Here is a 22,579-nt window from a genome sequence, read left to right as displayed (position 1 = left end):
TTTGGACAAAACTTATCCTTGTTGAATTCACTTCAAAAATAAAAAAAAAATACCCATAGAAACAATTTCAGGATTATTGTTCGATATCCTTTTTAAAAAAAAAAAAAAATAAAAAAAAGGCATTATTGATTATCAAGAAAAATTTGTACAGTAATGTTATACCTTTTCAACGGTACTTTTTGTTAGGATATACCCTCGAGGCATCTGTAACGCAATATTTCAATTTCGAATAATTTTTGCACAGAACAAAAAGGATAGTTAATCAATTTAATTTTAGTAATTTTAATTCAACTTTTCAAAATTTTTTTTTTGTTTTAAAATAACAAAAAATGCAAACTGATAAAAAATGTATGTCCATCAAAAGCTATTTATCTAGAACCGATGATAGTAGTCATTTTTACAACACTAAAAAATTATTTATTAAAACAATTTATCTCAAAAAAATTTGGGGTGAAATTTATTACCAAAAAGTATACGTGGTCAACATGTGCCGGATATTTATAGAGCACAAAAAAACCTCTAATATTTTATAAATTTAGGAAAATAAAAATAGTAGGATAATAATTTTTGTGAAGAAAAATTTAATAAGTAATAAATAAAAAGCAAAGGCAGCCACAAAAATTTCTGAGAAAATATTCTATCCACGCTCTTCAAATAAAGAACAATACTCTATAAAATAGGTTAAAAAAGTAAAATTACGAAGGATCAAGGATGAAAATATCCGTAGCTATTTGTTAAATTAAAGAAAGAACTCATAATGATTATGTGAGGATATAAAAGTATAAAAAAAAATATATCTATATCTATATTAGCTTGCGTAAACTTGAGGGAAGTATAAAATAAATAAAATAAAACACAATACAATAAAAGTTAAGAGGAATACACACATTTACTAAAGTAATAGAAAATATAAAATCTTTATTTGTCCAGCTTTTCCGGCATCGCTGCCGCACAGCCGAGATAAAATAAAAACCGAAAGATAAAAATTCCTCGAGAAAAAGAAAATTTATTAAAAATACAAAAGAAAAAAAAAAAGTTATAATTCTTCCGCAATATATCAACAAATAATTTTATCACCAGACCAGGAAATGAAATAGTACATGTTGAAATGAATTACTTGTCAGTTGTCACTTTACTAAAAAAAAAAAAAAAGAAGCTTGAAATATTGAATTATTTGTTGCAGGCTGGAGTGTGTAGTGTGTGCCCTCTGTCAAGGTTTGAGAAACGCTTCTCCTCACCTATCACGAGTGGTACTCGATATGAATCTGTCCAGCGAGCAAGTCAGTAGGGTTTGCAAGACACTCCGGGATTGTGCTCAAGTACAAGCACTACACTTACCCCATTTGAGCTGTGGGAGCGATGGCTTGGCATCTGTTGCGAACCTTCTCAAAGAAAGACCTTTGTTTGCACTCAATCTCGCCGGAAGCTGGGGAACTAAAACCGAAGATCCATCAAGCTCTGGGATTAGTATGGGTGAATTCAATTTTCTTCTATGATATTCGCTTGCCAACTAAATTTCTACCTTACTATCAAAATCTTAAATTATTTCTATCCGCCATCCATCCAGTTAGCTGACAAGAAAAAATACTCCTTCGATTTAACTTAAACACTCTCTTCAAAGTCTAAATCCCTTGAGCTTTAATGCTTTTATTCGTATTATGGGTTTCACTGATAATGGTAATTACTTTTTTTATTTATAAAATACTTGGTATCAATCCAAAGTTCAAGTTTTCTTTACTTTTATTCTTTTACAATTACTTATTACTGATTATATAAAATTTTGATTGCTCCTTAAAATATTTTAAGGTCATTTATGCATTACGTCACTCGTAAAGAATCTGAAAGAGAAAAGGGAGTTCGCCTTAGATTTGTAAAAATAATAATTGTTTTTAGTCTTCGTTAAAATTTCAACTGTTAAGAAATTCATTAGTATTTCATAGAAAAATTCATTTAAAATAGATTAACTAAAATTCAAGTTCCGAATAATTTAATTACGATTCAATTTAATTGCTGAAAAAAAAAAATTACGATGATTATTGAATTACAAGGTAGAAGTGTCAGAATGAGACTTCTCATACAGGAAGGGTTCGATAGAAATGTGACTTTAAAAGAAGAAAAAGTTTAAATATATTGAAAATCGTTTGATGTAATACATGGATGACCTCTTTTTCAATATTAAAATGTTATAATTGTCCAATAATCGAATTAAACCTCAAAATCCGCAATATCAAATGATTATTCAGGTATTAAAATATTGGCTATAATTTTTTTATTAAAAATTACTCGATAAAAAAAATTAAAAAAATTAACTTCATTTATTTTCTTAACTTCTAATTAAAGTTGTAAAGTTGCAGTATGTTTTTTTTTTTTACATTCATTAAACTTAAAAAATGTAAATTTCTTAAATCTATTTTCGTGAAATAAAACCTAAAGTTGAAATTCCTGCGAAATAGTTTAGTTGGAAAAATAATTACCAAAAAAAGAAGACAGTAAATTTTCACTTAAATTCTTTGTGGCATTACTTTGGATGTACAGCGATAAATGTTAAGCAAATGCATGTAACACAAAGCATTAATTGTATAGATAATTAGTATAAATAAAATACAGGGTCTGGGTCAGGCTCTGGAAGCAGCGGTTGCGCATCAAACACACTCGGAGCATTATCCGTTAATCGCTGCTACTCTTCTCTTCCACGTGGTACCCTCGCAGCTTATGGCAGTTTGACTAGACCAGCAACACTACCTCGTCTGCCATTAGGTATTGGCCTCAATCCTAGCCCGGCTACTGCTAATGGCACACTTCCACAAAATGATAATGACAAAGACAGCAGCTCTGGTAACAGCAAAAGAAACAGCGACAGCGTACTTTGTCATCGTCTCCCGGTGATGCATCCGCTTCCCACTTGTGACGTCGCCTGTCATCAAGGAACGGGTTTTCATGAAATTTTCAGTACTATACGGTAATTATTCTCTTTAATTAAGCTATACTATCCTACTGCAGTACATCAACGCTGCTATACACACTTCTCTTATTTTTTATTTCACCAAATTTTATTACCGCATAAGTTTTAATAATTAATTAAAATTAGCGACCTGCAGTCACTATGTGACTGTCGAGAATTATGAATTATGAATAGAAGAAATTAAACTTTATTTTTATATTTTTAATTACAATTTTCATAGTTTAGGTACTTAAAAATAAATTCAAACAAATACCGTGCTCAAAAATTTTACCATAAAAAATTTTATATCGTCAAAAAATAAATAAAATCATGATAAATTACAAATTCAGATTAATACCTTTCTGATTATATCAAATTTCACTCTAGAAATCTATTTTATAAAAAAGATATGTTCGACACAAAAATTTCCATACTCTCTAATTATATGGATTACTTTGACCAAATTATTTTACTCTTTAGTATTTATATAACAATCATCTATCAATACAATTTTAGTCCTCATACATGCCCATATTGATTGTAACTTGTTATGAGTATAGAGAATATCATGTAAATTGTAGAATATATTTACTGATAGGTTAATTAATTATGATAGCACTGCAGTTTTAATTATCTGTGTAAATTTAAACTGTATGTTAATTGATACTGATAGGTCCTAGTCTCTCTTTGTATAATAGATAATTATTTAAATGAAGCTTGACGTCAATGACTTTTTTTTAATTTCATAAAATGTTCTACAATTTTATAAAATTTTATTGCTTTGAACCTATTTATAAATTTTATGAATTTGTTAATATTTATGCGTAAATAATTTGATACAAATGAATATTTTTCATTAAATTAAATAATGTTTTAATTAAAAATTTTTTATATTTATTTTTATTTTTTGTTACAAGTGATTATTTTTATTATTATTCGTGAGTTAATTTTCAACGAGTAATTTTTGTATGATTTATTTTTGTTGAAATTAATATTTCTGAATTATTTGATCATTTTACGAACCATGATTAATACACACATAAAATATGATAACAAAATTTTTAAAAAATACTTGATGAGTTTTAATATATTATAATAAAAAAATCCAATGCTTTGAACGAAATAAAAATCTCGTATTTATTAACTTTTACGTATTTAATTAACAAAAAAGCAAACTACTAAAAGCTAATTACTAATTACGAATGAAATGAGTAGGAATATATATATAAAAAAATAAATAAGCGCAAAGAGCCTTTTTAACAAAGAAACAGATAAAAACAATTACAAACACGGTTCGATGAAACTTACCCTCATAATAAATGCACATATCTAAAGAGAGAAAATTTATTGAAATTGATTTAAAAAAAAAAAAAAATAAAAAAAAAAGCCGGTACGGGCAAATAAAAAACCGTGAAATAAAGTTAAAGTTCGGTTTTCCGGTTTTAGTGGTTATTTTTTCACATTGAGGTACATCCAAAGTGAAATGCATGGAGGTATTCAGTTAATCATTTAACAGAAGATCAATTAGAAGCCGTTGATAGTTAACAACTAACTGACGGAAAGAACTTCAGCGATACCTAGTGTAAAAAAATATGAACACTTTTGCAAGTCGATTTTATTGAAAACAAAGAGAAAAAAATTCGATTCCTCTATGAAATAAATCCAAAGGGAACGAAAAATTTAAAGTTGCGCGTTGCGAGTAGATGAAATTTGCTCGTGAAACACGATAGCAAATAAGTTTTTTGGCGAGTAAAACGATCTTTTACATCATGTAAATTTGATATGTGCAAAAAAAATTTGTTTTATATTCAATTACAGCACCCGCAGTTTACGAAGTAATTCAACGAAAATCGATAACAATAACAATACAATAACAATTGTTTTAGGGAACAAAACTGCAAATTACGATCTCTGAATGTCTCAAAATGTCTACAAGGAAGTCTCGATGCGAGTTGTCTAGGGGAAACAATCAGACGAGCTAGAAATTTGGATGCTGTAAGAGCAGCCGGTGCCTCAAGGCCAATAGATATTATGCCCCTTGTTCTTGCACTTACTGAGTCTCCCTGTCTCCAACTTCTTGATCTAGCGAGTCCTCGTCTCGCAATTGATGATCATCCCTCGAGACTTTTATGCCATGCACTAGCGAGGAATGAAACTCTTCGTCTACTCAGCCTTGAAGGATGGACTTTTAGAATAGAGGTAACGTATCTTTATAAAACTTTTCTCTAAATTTTACTTTACTCTTTGCCAAAATATATTTACATTTTTTACGAGACATATTTCACTGTTAAAATAACAAAGGAGAGGAAGATTATTTTTTATCAACTAAAAACTCCCTCTACGATAATTTTAAACTTATGGTTCCAAGAAATGAATTAATTAAAGAAGTATAAAATTATGGGTTATGATAACACATAATGTCAATGCAAAATATTTGGAAATTTTTGTTTAATTTTATACGGTTAGAATCCCTTATGGCTTTTTTTTTTAATTATTCAACCTTGTCATGTCAGACAACGTCACAACTTGAACATATTGAATATTTATTTCTGTAAAACTTTTAATAAAAAACAATCCCCAACCCCTCTGATGAAAGATTCTGACATGCAGATTTAATTTAATAAGATTTATTTGCTGAAAATTTAATACCTTAAAAGCTGGATGATTGATAAAAGCCGGAAAAAATTTTTTTATTGTTAAAACCTTTCATCAAGAAAAAAATATCGCCAGTATTAGAGCTATAGCGCACATATGGGATTATAAAAAAATCAAACGATATAAAATTTAATCATCAGTTATATTTCAAAATTCACCGGAATACATTTAGTTTAAAAGTACGATAAAAAATTCAAGGCATAAAAAGCTAAACCTTACTACTAAGGTCTCACTAAGGTGTCACTTTATCTTCTTATTCTGTATCTGATGGTGCAAAAAATTCTTACAATCGATTTTATGCGCAAAAACTACCTGAAGAATATAAAATCTACAAAGACGAACAATATTTTTTGCTATTCTGTATCTATTTCAAAATCCCTCAATTTTTCATCGGATTCCATTTCTTTTTACAACTTACCAATAAATCTAAGTCAAATTCGCTGTAGAAATAAATTTTCCATCATTTCTAGTCAAAAAAAGTCACCGAATTCTGATTCGACTGCGGTTTACAATCTGCACGGAAATCGAACACTGGCATATCGTCGTGACATCTCTGGAAAAACTCTGATTACCAGTCAATCTCGATTCCAATCTCATGTTCAATTTTATTTTCCAGACTCAGCTAAATTTTTCACTAAAGAATTTCAGAAAAATCAAAAAAAAAAAAATAAAAAAAAAAAAGAATCTAGAAAATTATAAGAAACAGATAATCTTTTTAGTCGATTGAAAGCAAAACTTGAACAGTTTAATAAGATACTCTGTAACTCAGTGACCATTTGATTCAGGCCACGAATCCCCAACAACCCATCTCTATAACAATGAACGAGCAAAGTTGGAGCGCATTTGCACTAGGCAAGTGTATAATACATAGATATATATGTATATATATTTCTCAGTGACATTTCATAGCATTCTATTATTCGAAAACTGTTAAACTTTCTCATACCCTGGTCTTGGTACAACCCTTTACCTACACCTTCACCGAACGTGAATATCGAAACGTGCTACGGAAGCAAAGTCTCCAATTACCAAGTACCATCTCTGGAGCTTACACTAGTTTCAGGTTCAGTCCCTTGTGAATCTTTCTGAAAACGAACCAGTGCATTGTGTTTGTATTGTTAGTCTTTGAATATCTCTTGAGTCTCTTCTTATGTACAACCAATTGCCTATACATATAATATATTGTACATACATACATCTAACGTCTATACATACTTATTTATACGCCAAGACTCAACTCTGTAATTAAAAGTCACTATTGCAGACAATGTTCACTCCTTTCAGCTAAACATTTACAATTTATTGCACAAAACCCATTGAATTTAACTTTTATCAGTGAATCAGTGCATGAAAATTTCAATTACTTATTTTTGCAAATTAAATTAATGGTAGTAAACAATTACATTTAATCGTAATAATGCACAATCAAAAATAAATGTATTCTGAAATTCAACAACTCAATAGAGTTTCACACCAAGTATACGCTCAAATATATGTAAAATTTATTTAAAAAAGAAACTTGATAATAATCTTATAGTTATTCTTGAAATTTTTTCTTGATTTAAGTAAATTTCACTTGATTCAAGAAATTTTCTGCTAAATTCAAGACAAAGAAATTTTTAAAAACAAAATTCTTTAAAATGATTTTATTAGCTCAGGATTTTTTTTTTTTAATTAAATTAATTTTCTTATAGATGTATAAAATTGCAACTTTAGTTACTTCATGTCTATTGAAGTTAATTAAATTTATTTTGTCAAAGAATTCCAATCATCTAATATTAAATGTAATATTAATGTCAATTGACTACTTCAATTTCAAGTATCTTCTATTAAAATTAATTAAATTAGCTGTAATATACTTAATTTAAATTTAAATAAATTACATTTTGTATTGAAAATGTTCAAAGGAAACTACCGGAATGAATTCATTTGTTATATGAAATAATTAGTACGTTCTAATTTAATTTCATCCCTCGCAGTAGTAATTTGATTGAATTTTGTTCCAAAAATTTCAATTTAATTCGACTGATTAATTAACTGATCAATCAGTACATATTGAGTGCCATGAAATATTATTTATATCTGTTTATTTGTGTTTTTAATAATTGAGTAGTTACTCAAAGTAATAAATTTAAAAAATATATTTTTCATCAAGAAATTTTGGACTAAAAATTTTTTTTTCAATGATATATTTTTTAAAATAATTTTACAAACAGTAAAATATGTAAAGTAATCATTAATTCAGTTTTATTAAAAATTCCTTTGTATTTATTTTAATTGAAAACAAAGCACAAATTTTAATTTGCCTTGAAATTTTTTAAATATAATTTATATTTATTTAAATAGAATTTTTTTTCTTTGATTCTTTTCTTAAATTTTTTGTCAAAGAATATCTAGGTTAATTGGATTTGTATATAAAATTATCATACGTGTGTCTCGTGTAAGTGTTACATGTGTAAAGAAAGCCCGAGTAGAGAGAAAGAATTAAAAACTGGGGAAAAATAAAACAAAAAGTTAATAAGTATTTATTATTATTCTTATTACCATAACCACCGTTATTCTTTATTGTTTTATTTATTTAAAAAAAAAAAGGTATCTTTTTATAAAAGTATTCAAGCGATTTAAATTTAATATACTTTCATTGAAATTATAAATTATAATTAAAGGTCAGCGTACTATACAGTAAATTGACGTGAAAATAAATTGGTAGGTGAAAGACTAAGGTGAAATTTAGATTAACATTGGTCTAAAGGACAGAGGGCTGCGTATAATTTATTAAAGTACTTATTTTTATGGGATAGTACGAGAAAAAAGCATTTAGTCCATGTTGGTGAATGACTAATGAATACATTGAGACCGTAATATATGTTATCACTTGGTTTTGTCATATATTAGAGTCTACTAGAGATAATCCAACGGTTATTACATGAGGATCCATAAACTCTGGTTTATTTAAATACATACAAACACTTTATTGCCTAGCTTACGTGTACGTTATAATTACTTCATAAATCACTGTTTAATATACAGTCTACGGTCTCCACAGAATTTAGATTATCCACGATCCGCCTTGATGAATTAAAACCCAATTTCAGTTACAAATTGATCCCATTATCATTATCATTGTAAAAATAAGTTCGTTTACGCGGATTAATAAATGTGAAAAGAAAACAAAAAAAAAAAGAAAAAATAGTTCACTTAAAGTTTTTTTCATCAAAAAAGTTAATTAAATTAATTAGCTAACTATCCAAATGTTAATAGTTTAATAAAAAGTAAAATGAAAACTTTAGTTTTTTACAAGATATTTTTTCCAATCAAGCGTTTTTACCTTCTCTTCGAATGACTTGCTCATTAGCCATTACTAATGGGTCATTAGGGATAGATGGGTATTAAATATTTACAAAAATTACTGAGCGTAAAATTTATTTGATTTTATAAAAAAAGTAAATGAAAAAAGTGATAAAATATTGATTTTTAAGAAAGCCAAATCACCACCGATTGCATTGATAAGTCAAACGGAAATGATTTCAAATCCGTCTTCTATTAAAGTTAATCTCTTTACTTCCTTGACTTACTATTAAATCGGCTTTCAATATAGATATATATTTTTTTTTCTTCCTCGTATTTTATTTCCTTCACTAAGTATATTTATATTCATACATTTTATTTGATCTTCAATGCTTATTTATTGACGACTACTTTGTTTTGTTTGATATTTGAGCTAAAGAACCTACTGGAGATATAACAAGAAAGTCAATTTAGCATTGAGAATTTTATTGTAATTTTTTTAAGGCAATATTTTTTTCGTTCTTCTGTGACGTCATTGGGGATTTATTTTTATAAAAAAAAAAAATTATCTAAGTGTTAATTATTTTCGTAAACGATATTAGAGCAATTTGCATAAAATTATGGATGAAAGGACTTTGGCTTTAGATTTTTTGATATTTTTAATCACAATTTATATTAGTTCAGGTACTATAAAATAAATTCAAAAAAATAATGTTACTGTGACAGGATTCGTTACCAATAATGTAATAAAAAATTTTTTCGAACGAACCCTTAAAAAAAACAAACTTGAAAATTTCTCCAGAAATTTACCAAAAAATAATAAATAAGATCGTAATAAATTACAAATTCAGATTAATATCTTCCTAATTATTTTCTTAATTATACAGATAGTAGTGCCGAAAATGGACTATGAATGAAGTGACATTGTGGTTGTCTAAAACAAACAGATTATGAACGTAATTACAATCAGAGAAGCATGTACACCCATTGATAAAATGAATGAATAAATTACAGGAATCTGACAGTCTGGCAGTATTTGCAGAGCTATTAATGTGCACAAGTGTACGTGAATTAAATTTGTGCAATGCCCGTCTGCATCTAGCCGTTCACGAAGGTCCACTTTCAAGATTAGGTCGTAGAGACGATGTAGGAGCGGAACTGTTGAGGGCTGCGCCACCCCCGACATGCCCTTCGATAGTTTTCCTCCGTCTGGCCGGCTTTCAAGTGAGTATACATGTGTCTGTATCTTTGCATCTACACTCAACCTCTACCTATATCGTTGACCGTCCGTATATATATATGTGTGGATGGATAGCTGGATATATCGTACGGTATCGAGTGAGGACCATCAGACTCTGACAAATAGCTATCTCATACAAAGGGAACGAGCTTTAAGCTTATTCTACCCTGAGGAACATCGGTCAAAGCTTCTATTCGCATTTTATCGATTTCTCATATTACATATCGCTCAAAACTTTTCTACTTTAAATCAAAATCGAAAATTCTTTATCTAATTATAAAAAATTACTTGCTAGGAGTATAAAAAATTTTTTAACTTTTATTTTAAAGTTACAATTAGCGAACATATCACGCATAGTTTTTGTTCATAGAACGGCTATTAATTTAAAACTACTTTTTATGGAGAGAAAAAATCCGATAAAACGTTGCCTGAAACCTACCTTGAGTGATGTTGTATGTTGTATCTAATGATGTGTCATGTCAAAGTGTTTAATAGTATTTACGTCAACTCGGTTAATAAAAAACGTATTTTTTATTTTATTATCGAGGAAAAAAAAAATGATTGAGTTTATTCGAATGATAATCACTCGTGATGGATGAACTTTCAACAATTGTTTTTTACTGTTTGAATATGAGACTTGTTCATTCTTTCTTTTTTTTTTATCAGTAAATTTATGTGTATGTTGAAGAAAAAAATTATTTTAGCATATCGAGAGAAAATTTATCGTTTATATTAAGAAAAAACATCAAAATTTCTATGATTTATTCTTCAGACTTTTTTTTAATAAATTATTTCTTCAACTACATATGATTTATTTTACTCTCAAAGATAGATTTTGAATAAAGTTTGTTTACAAAAATATATTTTTAAAAATAAATAATATTAAAATTTTACTAACAAAATAAAATAAATAACAATAAAAATTTTTTTTCAGGTATCAGTCAACGATAGATTAGTATTACGCGGGCCATTATTACTACCATTCATCGCCGGTTTCACAGCTTTAAGTGATTTAGATTTGTCATTAGATAAATCGGAAATAGGTAATAACAATGGTTCGCAATTATATATAGACGATAAAATATTACAACAATTTTTTTCGTGCTTGGCGATGAACTTAAAAAATTTACAGACATTGAGAATAAATTACTGGCAAATAACACTTGAAAATAGTGAAAAAACAATGAAACACATATCGAAAAACCTACGGCTTTGTAATTTAAATTTTCTTAAAGCTAACGGATTGGTTGTTACTGACAGTGTTAAACGTATACAAATAGAACATGTCTTTATACAAACAGTACTTGCTAACTTGCAAGCACTAACTTGGCTTTGTCTTGACGGTATTAAACTCACTGAAAATCAGTGCACTACGTTAGGTAAATGGATCAAGGATAAATATCCGGGCAATTTACTTGAAATAAGTGCTAAGGATATTAATGTTAAAGCTGTTAAGGCTTTCGTTGCTGCCGTAGAAGACGGGGAGCGTATTGATATTAATTACACCGGCGGATTTATTTGCCGGCTGAAAATAAGCAAACTCCAGAAAAATTCTAAGAATAAGAGTAAATTTAAGTAATAACTATTAACTATAAATTATATTTGTGATAAATTTATAAAGACTGTGCTACTTTATATAGTTAGCTGCATGCACAATTATTAATATTTCAATTTTTAACGTTAATAATAATTACAATTGATACTATAAACTTTTTAATAATTAAATTTTACAATAATTATTACCTAAAAGTTTTAATATTCAATTTTAAAACAGTTTCAAATATAAAAACAAAAATAAAAATACTTTTTTTGTGAACTTCGTAAATTATAAATTTTTTAAAAACTTAACCGGTGTGCAAATTTTTCTTTTTTAAATTTTTGTAATGAGCATAAGAAAGGAAAATTGAAAATGATTTAAAGTTATAAATTTATAATAAAGATGAGGAAAAATTTAATACGCCGGGTGATTTACTGCTACTTGACAACCCGCAAAAGAAAGTCGTAGAGAAAACCATCAAGAACATTTCGATGGATCAAACTGTAGATAACTTTGCGGCAAAAAGTTGATGTGCTTTAATAAAACGGATTTATCGGTAGCAATTCAAACATTTGAGCATCACTTTCAGCACACATCGTTATAAAGGTTCTCACGTACGCTTTTACAAGTGTAATTGTTTAATATGAAGGGAAGTTGAAACTGGCGCCGACGGATTTAGTTTTGAGAATTTATAAAATATCCAAGTTATTTATGCTAAATCAATGATATTTTTTTCAATATTTTGCAAAGTAGGTCACCTTTGATTTTTTGAAGCCCCGAGCGTCAAAATCATGAAAGAATCAAATGCATTTTCGATAATGAAAGTATCGAGTTCTTTGTTCCTTTTAGCGACTGATGACGCACGCAAATATATATCTTTGGATATAAATATAGATATATTTGGAAAAAAAAATTTAATGTATGTTCGCAAAGAAATATCTTCAATAACTTTTGTTGGTACATTGACATAAATACTGACGCTATAAATGTGACAACATATTTATGACACATACGCCGACATTTATGTTCGTATATTTTTGCGGAAAAAATAAAAAAAAATAAATTTCTTTTATGGCTAAATTTTTTATTGGTTTGATTGGATCCGGGAAATATTTTCGTTGTCAGGTTTAAAGAAAAATAAATTTGAAATTTTTATAAAACCAATTATATTAAAATTTCTTTTTTAATTTTTTATTAAATTTATTATTTTCTTTATTGATTTTTATATTTTATTATTTTCAAATTTACGTAGACTATAAACCGAAAATAAGATTAAAAATAAAAAAATATCATTGATTTAGTAACGAATTACTATTTAGGTTCAATAAAACCAAATTTGTGCTGTACTATCTAAAATTTTTTAATTTACTGAAACTCTCTAATTAAATTTACAAATAAAATTTTTTAATATATATCTTTGACTTTTAATAGAAAAATTGTTGCAATTAAAAAAAGTATTTTAATTATTTATATAAAAAATATTTTATTTTTATTTTTTAAAATTACACTATTTAAATTATTCCACCGTTGTTAATAAAAATGTCTAATTACTGACATTTTAATAATGAGAGAATTTTTATTAATTAAAAGTTATTACTAATGAAATAGAATGAGTTGATAAATAAAAAATAATTATATTATTATTATTATAGCCAAATAATAATTGATATTAAAATTATTATGCAGTTTAAATAATAATGTAGAAATAAAAATGATAATTAAAGTTAGATATAATGAATGTATTTACAAATTTTATATTAAATAATAATTAATATTTGATAATATAATAGTTGAATTTTGTAGTCATAGTCGTAAATATACGAATATCCATATACGTAACAAAGAAAAACAAATAAAAATTTACCTTTTGGCTTAATTACTAAGTAATTAAATAAAAAAATCTCGTTCTATGATAATTGTTTTATTAATGAAATTAATATTAGCTCACTTTTCAAGGGAAATCCTCTCTGACAGAGATTTCATTTTTAATAATTTAAAAGATAAAAAAAATGTCAGCGCCAACATTTGAAAAAGGGATAGAATATGATCCCTTTAATATCTGAATTCGCATTTTACTCATTTTTCATTTTTCTCTTGTGTCATGATCATGCAAGAGATAGCGCTAAAAAGTATATTTATTTCACTTTTGTATTAACATTTTAACGAATTATTTTTTTTTAAATATATTTTATCATTTTTCGGCTTAATTGCAATACCTGAATGTAATTTTATTCTAGTTATTAAAATTTAGATTGACGTTATTAAATGAAAAATAAAAATATTTGATTATCATATACAGAATTTGTATGACAAATAATAATGATAAATTAAATCATTTAATAAAAATATTGATATTTAAAAGGCTGTTACAGTTACAGTTAAGCTTCTTATATTAGTAGAGTATATAAATATATACAAGTCATTTTACGATAACAATTTCCTTTTATGTTCGCTGTTAGGAATCTTTTAATATACACTTAAAAAAATAAATCCGGTAAAGTGTACCCGCAACTGGAATTTTAAATGCTTGCTCAGTCTTTTATGACCGTCATTTAAAATACGAGAAAAATTTATCCATTACAATTATGTTACTACTTTCAAGTTTTGTAGTGGCGCATTTGTGGAAACCATCGAATTTTTTATATTAAATTTTACCGATATTTTAACTCAAACATTTGGTTTCAATATTCAACATTCAATCAAGCGATTTATTTTTTTCAGTCTAATGACAATATAAACGGCTCTTTGTTCGCGCGGGTTGTGATGTATTAAATTGAATCGACGTTTCTATAAAATGTTCATGAGATCGATGTTATAGAAAACGATTTTCAATGGATTATTCTGTTGTACTCATAAACAGAAGCATTTGGAGAATTTAATCTCATTAAACAGTATTAATTCCCCATAATTTTTAATCGTATTTTTTTGTCGGAAAATATATGTACAATTTTTATGGTATTATCGCTTTTGTTATCTTTTAATTATATCTTTTCCGCTAACAAATTATTTTAGATCATAAATTATCAAAAAAAAAATTTTTCACGATCTACAAATCCATAAATTTTATTAATTAATAAATAGAAGATAAAATTCACAACATAAATTTTGTATTATTTAATGATCAATCGAGTATAATTAAAATGTTTGATTGGAAAAAATTAAAAAATGTGATAAATTTATAACTAATGATTTTATTGTCAGCATTGTAATGAATATTTTATAAATAGCTAATTTAATCCAATAAAATATGATTGAAAATTATATTTTTAAAAATTTTTAATCAGTATTAATATTAATATTAATTTTTTAAAAATTAATATCGTTGCAATAAACTTTTATAAAACTGCAAAATTTATAAATGTTTTTTTTAAACTTTAAATTTTCATTATAAATAATAAAATAATTTAACAAAATTTTTATTTAAAGTTAAATAACTAAAAAATTTTTAAGCGCAAGCAAAAGAAATTAAACTTACTACAAAGTGATGACTATATAGATATAGATAAATTAATTTGTGAATATTCATCTAGCTTAGAGAACAAAAACTACAACTTCACCGATGTCGAAGCAAATAAGATAAAAAATTTTTGTCAACATTTATCAAACGAAAGCTTTGCAAAAACTATATAATTACATCCATATATTATAAACTATTTATAAATATAAATATGAAAACGCTGATAAAAACAATTATATAAGAAGTTTAACTGTAAATAAATTCATATATATTGTTGCGATAGATAGAATTGTAAATTATATAAATTAATATATATGATAAAAAAATATATAAAACCTAATACTCGATTCTCGTTATATTTATATTAATATTGACTTAAAAAAAGTAATAATAAATATTAATAATAATAGCTTTATTTACAATAACTGTTAGCGTTAATTGGTAAATTTTATTTATAAAATATATAGAAATAACCGTACAGTTACTGTATAAATAATAAATTTGTGTAGTATAATTTAAACAAAACTGCCAAAATGAAAGATTATAATTATAATAAATAATAAACTAATATATTATAATAAAGTATGATCAATGATTATTAAAAAAAAGATTTTTAATTTTAGATCTTAGCATGTCATTAATAATTAATTATATTCTATATATATTATTATAATTATATTAATGTTGATACATATATTTCAATGGTAATACATAACTCATAAATTTTTATAAAAAATTTTTCTGTTAGACAATTCAACATTAGGTAATTAGTTATAAATAATTTAAATACGTATATTGTATATGTGGATCGATAAAAATTAGATTTTAAAAGATAGTAATAATATATGTTTTGTATTACGCCAGCAGGTTTATTTGCTTACTTGTAATATTTTATCCATAGTAAATAAATGATGTTTATTAATGAATTTTACAATTATTATTATTATTATTCGAATTATAATTAAAATTACAAAAAAATATAAATGTTAATTTAATAAAAATAACAATTAATTGTTAACCATCGACAGTAGACTATAGAGTTTTTTATTTTGTATTTTTTTATCTAAATAAATAAATGAAATTAAGTTTGTCAATAAATTCTCTTGAAATTATAAAAATCGTTGTGTAAACTTTTTAATCTCTTAACGCAATATAAAAAAAATATTTATGTAATTTATGTGTGCACATATCGTGAAAATAAAACAGGTTGAATGTATTTAATTATTTATTATTGATATTTTAAATAATTGTAAAATATAGATTTTAATTCATAAATTGAAATAATTCAATAAATATAATTATTAAAACTCTATCTATTCGATTATTTATGTACATAATATAGTGACCAACACATATTTATTAAAATTTACATAAGAAATATACAAATTTTATTATTAAGTTGTTCTTTCAAATTTATATTACTTTATTGAAATTTAAATATTTCAGCGATATTTTATATTTTACTTGAAAGTATGGAATGTTCATGATTAATTTAATGAAATTATCTTTTAAATATTACATCTTTTTTATTTATTAAACAAGTGCTAACTTTTAACGTAGAGTTTCAAGACACTATTTATTTATTTTTTTAAAAACATTTAAAATTTGAATAAATAATATTATTTTTAATTGTACAAAAATTATTTCAAAACCTCGGTACTGTATTATTAATAGTCAATTCAATTGAACTCGAAAAAGAAAAAATTATAAATTAAAAAAAAAAAATGTTTAAATTAAGTATTTGCAAAAACTTGGATTTAATAAAAAATATTATCAATGTTTGTAAATAAAAATAATAACTTTTATCTTTGAATGTACATGAAAGCAAATTCTTGCTAATTTATCATATCTAATACTATAATATAGTACATTTAAGTAAATTTAAAAATTTATATACTTGTCATTGATTGAATAACTGATATAATTTGGCAGTAATTACATTTATTTAGATCCAATAAACGGTGGAACTCCTCAATGTACATTTCTCATTAAATACTAAATTTTTTTTTTTAATTTATAGTTAATATATAAATGTATCATTGCCACTTTTCTTCAACACGTCTTACTTAAACTATTATATTATTTATAAAAAGTTTAAAGATTAGATATAAATGTTCTATCTTATAGCCGTTCAATACATGATGACTGATTAATTATATTTACAAATTATACATTAATCATCCAACTCTTTTTTTCAATATTTAACTAATTATTATTAGTTTTTAATTAACTAATTACTTTTATCATCTATTTCCATAATTATTTTAATATGTATACTCAAAATTAAGGACAAATGCACAATAAAAATTGTCAAGACTTGTCACTAAAATTATTTTACAAATAAGATTTTAATCTATTAAAATATTACTGCACATAAATTTTTTTACACTCAACAATTTAATTTTTATATAAAATTTTCTATTTGACCTGACGAAAGTAAAAAAAATGCATATAAAGAATTTATTTTAAAAATACAAATTGAAATAAAAATATCAAAATTGTAGTGAATCTTCGTTCGCGGTCATAAATGTAACAATATTTTAATAGAAAATTTTATGAAATTAATTATTTCCTCCTCACTAACGCATTATTTTTATACTAAATATAAACCATTAAAACTAAACAATTTCTAGATGAAATTTATAATAATTTTTTCTAGTGACAATATAATTGCCAAAAAATTTAACAAGACCAACAACATTCTTAATCAAAGAAAGATATTGCAATTCTTTCTGACAAGCACCACAAATAGTCACACTGTTTATCGACAGTACTTTACAACAATTTGGCGATTGTTTACTCAGTTCATTCTCATACTGATACTTATACTCATATTCAAAATTATCAATACCATTATAATAATTATTAACATACGGTCATCACATGGACGTATAGTCTAGCTGTACAGTGAGATATCTGACACCAGCAGCGTGGAATATCATTTCCGTATGAGCTACCACATACTTAGGATCCACCGTCCTAGCGACCTCCAATTTCAAAGTCCCGACATAAACATCCGAGCAAAGAGTCCAAAAGTGAGGCTCTTGCACACTGTAAACACCAGATAATTGCGTTACTTTGTTATAACACCCAGGAAGAACGTGGTCTAACGCCACAGGCTGTCTCTGCATTAATATCACTGCTGATTCTTTCAACAGAGAAACCACACTCACTATAATCATCAACGCTATGAACATTGAGCAAATTGGATCGGCAATCATCCATCCGAACATCTGCATCAGTATCGCGGATATAATTACACCCACAGATCCAAGAGTGTCCGCGAGAATGTGCAAAAAGACTCCCTTCATAATCTGAGAGTTCCCTGCTGGCAACATCGTGTCGGTTTCTATTTCATGGTGATCATGATTGTGACTGTGGTTGTGATTATGAGAGTGTCCATGTTCTTGCTCCATGTTGATGCCAACTCCAACTCCTAGATTAGTAGCTCCAGGATTACTCAATGCTCCGTGATTGGCATGACTGTGCCCATGTCCTCCACCGTGGCTGTGGCCATGTCCGCCACCTCCGTGACTGTGACCATGTCCGTGTTGGAATGCATAAATACCTACCAGGTTGACGAACAGCCCCATCACCGAGACCGCGAACAATCTCTCGTGTTTGACTTCCGGTGGCTCGATCAGTCGCTCCACCGCGTTAGACATTATGCCTATTGCTACGAAGAGGAGCGCTAATCCGTTCACGAAACCGGCCAATACTTCGGCGCGGACGTAACCAAAGGAGTACCGCTCGTTTGCTCGCCATTTCGTTATCACTGACGCTGCCAGTCCGGCTACCAGACCAGTGCAATCGAAGAACATGTGGAAACTGTCGGATATCAGCCCTAAACTGTTGGTCCATATCCCGAAGAGCAATTCGACAAATGCGAATGATAAGTTTAGGAATAAAAATAAAAATAAGTTCCTTGTGTTTGGGTCCGAGAAAATTAGTCTTTTCCAGCTGTATATTTTTTCTTTTATTTTACTACCGATCCCTCGGCCATCTCTGTGCGATAATGGAAGCATCTTGCTAGTTCATCAGCTTTTAACCTGTAATTAGTTTAGTTTATTATTCACTTTTTTAATTGCAAGTAACAAAACAGCAGATGTTTGATAATTTTTTATGAAAAATAAATTAGCCGACATCTAAAAATTTTTAGAATTTTTTTTTATTGAAAAATTCTTTTCAAAAAGATACAAGAAAAAATTTCACATGTAGAAAATTTTAAAAATTACACATGCAATTTTTTAGAAATATTTTTTTGTTCTAATTTAATTATTAAAAAAAAAATTAAAAACGTCGGCTAACTTTACTATTATTAATTTTTATGATTTTTTAATTAATTAATGATACGGAGATAGAATTTTTTTGTTTAAAAAATGAGGAAGTTTTATTAGTTAATAAAAGAATATTTAAGAATTTAAAAATTGAAGAACTATCAAAGTTAATTATATGACACATGTTTTCTATTTTTTTTTTTTTTTTTTTTTTTTTTTTTTTTTTTAAAAAACGTTTCAGACATTTGTTGCTTGGTTATTTAATAAATACTCTTTCAACTTATCAATAAAAAAAACTACTCTTTAGTTTAAAATAAAGTTAATAACATAAATTTCATTTAAAATATCTAGTTGAAAAAAGTCTACCATAAGGAACACAATGCAATAAATAAATGATTATAAATTTCAAGTACACTTGATAATAAATTTTAAAAAATATATAAATCGATTAATTAAATTATATTTATTGATAAATAAAAATAATAGCAGCAATAAAATATTAATTGAAAGAAATATTAAAGTTGTCTGACGTGTCAACAACCTTACGTCACCGTAAGGTTATGATACGTCAAATTAAAAAACTTACCTCGAGTTGATGAAAATTTAGTTCCAAATAAATACATAAAGTTGTTTTATAATTTTGTTTATTTATGTAAAGAGCATTTTCGTAGTGTTATTATTTTAATAAACTTAACGACTCCCGGGTGTAGAACGCACGGGTGAACGCCACCGCTTGAATTCGATGGCGAAGGGTAAAGGGAATAGATCAAGATCCTACCAACCAATCAAATATTATTGTCTATGTCGTGTAACTAGCATGTTTATTTGAATAAGGAACAAGAAATCAGGAATATATATTTTCTAAAAAAGAAACAAAAATTATAACACTGAAGTTGACAGATATTAAACATTTTTTTGGAATTTTATAGCAATTAAATTATTAATAAAAAAATTTAATTAAAAAGTTTCACATGTGAAAATTAATAAAAATTACAAATGAAAAATTTTAGAAGCATTTTTTTATTGTAATTAATTTGTTAAATAATTTTTTCAATTGACAGCTGACTGCTAACTTCAGTATTATCAAAAATTTTATATTTTTTAATAGTTGATTAAAAATTTTAATCATGCAATTAATTTGTCTTTTTATTTTTATAACAAATTTAAAATTCTATACAATTCAATTTTTTATTAAAATAATTTTAATCAAACGCACTGATAACAAAAATTTCTTTTTAATAAATGAAATAATATTTTGTAGAGTAAATATAAGTTTGTTTAATAATATTTGTTTACACAAAAAAAAAATTCCTGGTGTAGAATTTAAAAATTTATAAAACTATCAAAATTTATAAACGCCCTCTATTGTGAGTAATTTTTTTCAGGAACGTATAACAAATAATTTCAAGGTAAAAAGATAAAATTTTTTCTCTTTTTACTTCCTTGTTGTTGATATACTTATTTCTATCAAACAGGTTAAATTTTCTGGTATAAAAGTATTTACTACGACCCTGGTCTGTTTCAATTCCGCGTTTCTTTCACTTGTGAAACTACAAATTTAATTTATAAAATAAAATAACGTTTAAATAGTAATTAAATAATTATTTATACCCAACAAAAATTTAATTAAAAAAGATTTCCATGAAATTATTTAAATTATTGAGTTGTATTTAGTTTCTCTTTTGACAATAAACGGCGATCACAGCGCTTCCACTGCGGAGATCAACAACGCGGAAGGCTCTTTCTTTCTTTTACAGTTCATCGGTCGTTATGGTGAGTGTTTCCAGCTATCAGTTATTTTAATTAATCAAAATTATACTGCACCTGATAATAAAAATATTTATTGCAAAATGAAATTAAAAAAAAAGTAAATTTTTATTCTACAATTAAAAGTTTCTAAAATAGTGTGATTATATTATAACCATTGTTGATCTCTTGTCGAGTCACATGGCAATTCATTTTTTAATCTTTTATTATTATTGTTATTTACAATAAAATATTTATCAAACTTCATCATTTTTTAATTTAAAAAAAATTATTGAGATTTTTTCTTATTTTTTTAATACTCCAGTAAATCTTAATTAATAAATGAGTAAAAGTGCAGTCATAACCTAACTTTTGTCAACATGACGATAATTTTAAATCTAGACTATCACCGTGGTAGCAAAATCTGATTTAATGAGACTGATATCTTTTATAAATTTATCATTTATTTTTATTGTATGTTGAACAAAAACTAATAGCAAAATTTATTTTTTTTAGCCGCCCAAGAAGGACACGAAGGGAGGTTCCTCCAAACAACCTCAAAAGACTCAAAAAAAGAAGGAAGGAGGATCTGGTGGAAAAGCCAAGAAGAAGGTGCGTTTTATTTTTTTTTTTTTTTTTCCTATAATTTTTTGAACTTTGTATTTTATTTTAATTTAAAAATTTATTTTAATCAACAATTAATTTTTATTATAATTTATTTAAATCTTTAAGTATCTAAATCTTGTTAAGATTTATTTTTTTAAAGATAATTTTTTATTTCAGTGATTAAATATATCAGTCATATTATTCGATTGATAATTATAATTACAGTTTCAATTATTATAATTATAATTAAAATTTCAATTATTTAATTTTTATCAAGCTTTTAGAACACTAAGAACTTTAATTTGAAAGTCAAAAAAATTTAATTCTTTCAATTTAATCATTTAAAAATATGAACTGTAATTTATTTTAATTTTATTAGTAATCATTGCAATGCATTTAAATAAATTACTAATATAATTTTATTAAATTTGCAGAAGTGGTCCAAAGGAAAAGTTCGTGACAAGTTAAACAACGCAGTGTTGTTCGACAAGGGTACCTATGACAAACTTATCAAAGAAGTACCTCAATACAAATTGATCACTCCATCAATTGTGAGTGAAAGATTGAAGATTCGTGGATCACTGGCCAGGCGAGCACTCCTCGAGCTTCACCAAAAAGGTCTGATTAAACAAGTTGTACAGCACCACGCTCAACTTATTTACACTCGCACCACCAAGGGCGACGATCCCGCTGCGTAATGAATTTTCATCTGTATAATTTGATTTAATACTAAATAAAAAAAAAAAAAGTTTATAACTTACCAAGAGTTTTGCAAACCTTATCATTATTTATAACTACAATAATATAAAGTTTTAAAATCAAATCTTACTCA

The 22,579-nt window shown here is 26.1% G+C and overlaps 3 protein-coding genes across 6 annotated transcripts in view; 2 read left to right on the top strand and 1 right to left on the bottom strand.

Annotated features, from left to right (window-relative positions):
• The window catches only part of LOC141530684 (uncharacterized), an 86,055-nt gene extending 73,021 nt beyond the window's left edge, over positions 1-13,034 (top strand). For all 4 annotated transcript variants that reach the window (XM_074247947.1, XM_074247946.1, XM_074247945.1 and 1 more), the window contains 5 exons: positions 1,184-1,473; positions 2,608-2,959; positions 4,828-5,140; positions 9,899-10,108; positions 11,059-13,034. In XM_074247947.1, the coding sequence (XP_074104048.1) occupies positions 1,184-1,473; positions 2,608-2,959; positions 4,828-5,140; positions 9,899-10,108; positions 11,059-11,703 (1,810 nt within the window). In that variant the 3' untranslated portion in view covers positions 11,704-13,034. The remainder of the gene's footprint in view (positions 1-1,183; positions 1,474-2,607; positions 2,960-4,827; positions 5,141-9,898; positions 10,109-11,058) is intronic.
• A 3,415-nt stretch (positions 13,035-16,449) lies between these two features.
• On the bottom strand, positions 16,450-20,158 carry Znt86d (solute carrier family 30 member 7). Its single transcript, XM_074248268.1, has 2 exons — positions 19,982-20,158; positions 16,450-19,167 (listed from the first exon to the last, which is right to left on the bottom strand). Exon 2 carries the CDS (start codon positions 19,141-19,143, stop codon positions 17,998-18,000), a length of 1,146 nt encoding a protein of 381 aa, XP_074104369.1. The 5' UTR covers positions 19,144-19,167; positions 19,982-20,158; the 3' UTR covers positions 16,450-17,997.
• A 985-nt stretch (positions 20,159-21,143) lies between these two features.
• Positions 21,144-22,507, top strand: Rps25 (ribosomal protein S25). The gene is made up of 3 exons (XM_074248331.1): positions 21,144-21,168; positions 21,658-21,753; positions 22,182-22,507. The coding sequence occupies exons 1-3, from the start codon at positions 21,166-21,168 to the stop codon at positions 22,443-22,445; spliced, it is 363 nt and encodes a 120-aa protein (XP_074104432.1). The 5' UTR covers positions 21,144-21,165; the 3' UTR covers positions 22,446-22,507.
• Positions 22,508-22,579: the final 72 nt, after the last annotated feature.

This window comes from Cotesia typhae, unplaced genomic scaffold (assembly GCF_013202065.1).
Source record: "Cotesia typhae breed Kobodo isofemale line unplaced genomic scaffold, CoteBio_Ctyphae contig_5, whole genome shotgun sequence".
Taxonomy (NCBI): Eukaryota; Metazoa; Arthropoda; class Insecta; order Hymenoptera; family Braconidae; genus Cotesia; species Cotesia typhae.
The sequence above is the reverse complement of the archived record's forward strand: the minus strand, read 5'-3'. Positions and strand labels throughout refer to the sequence as shown.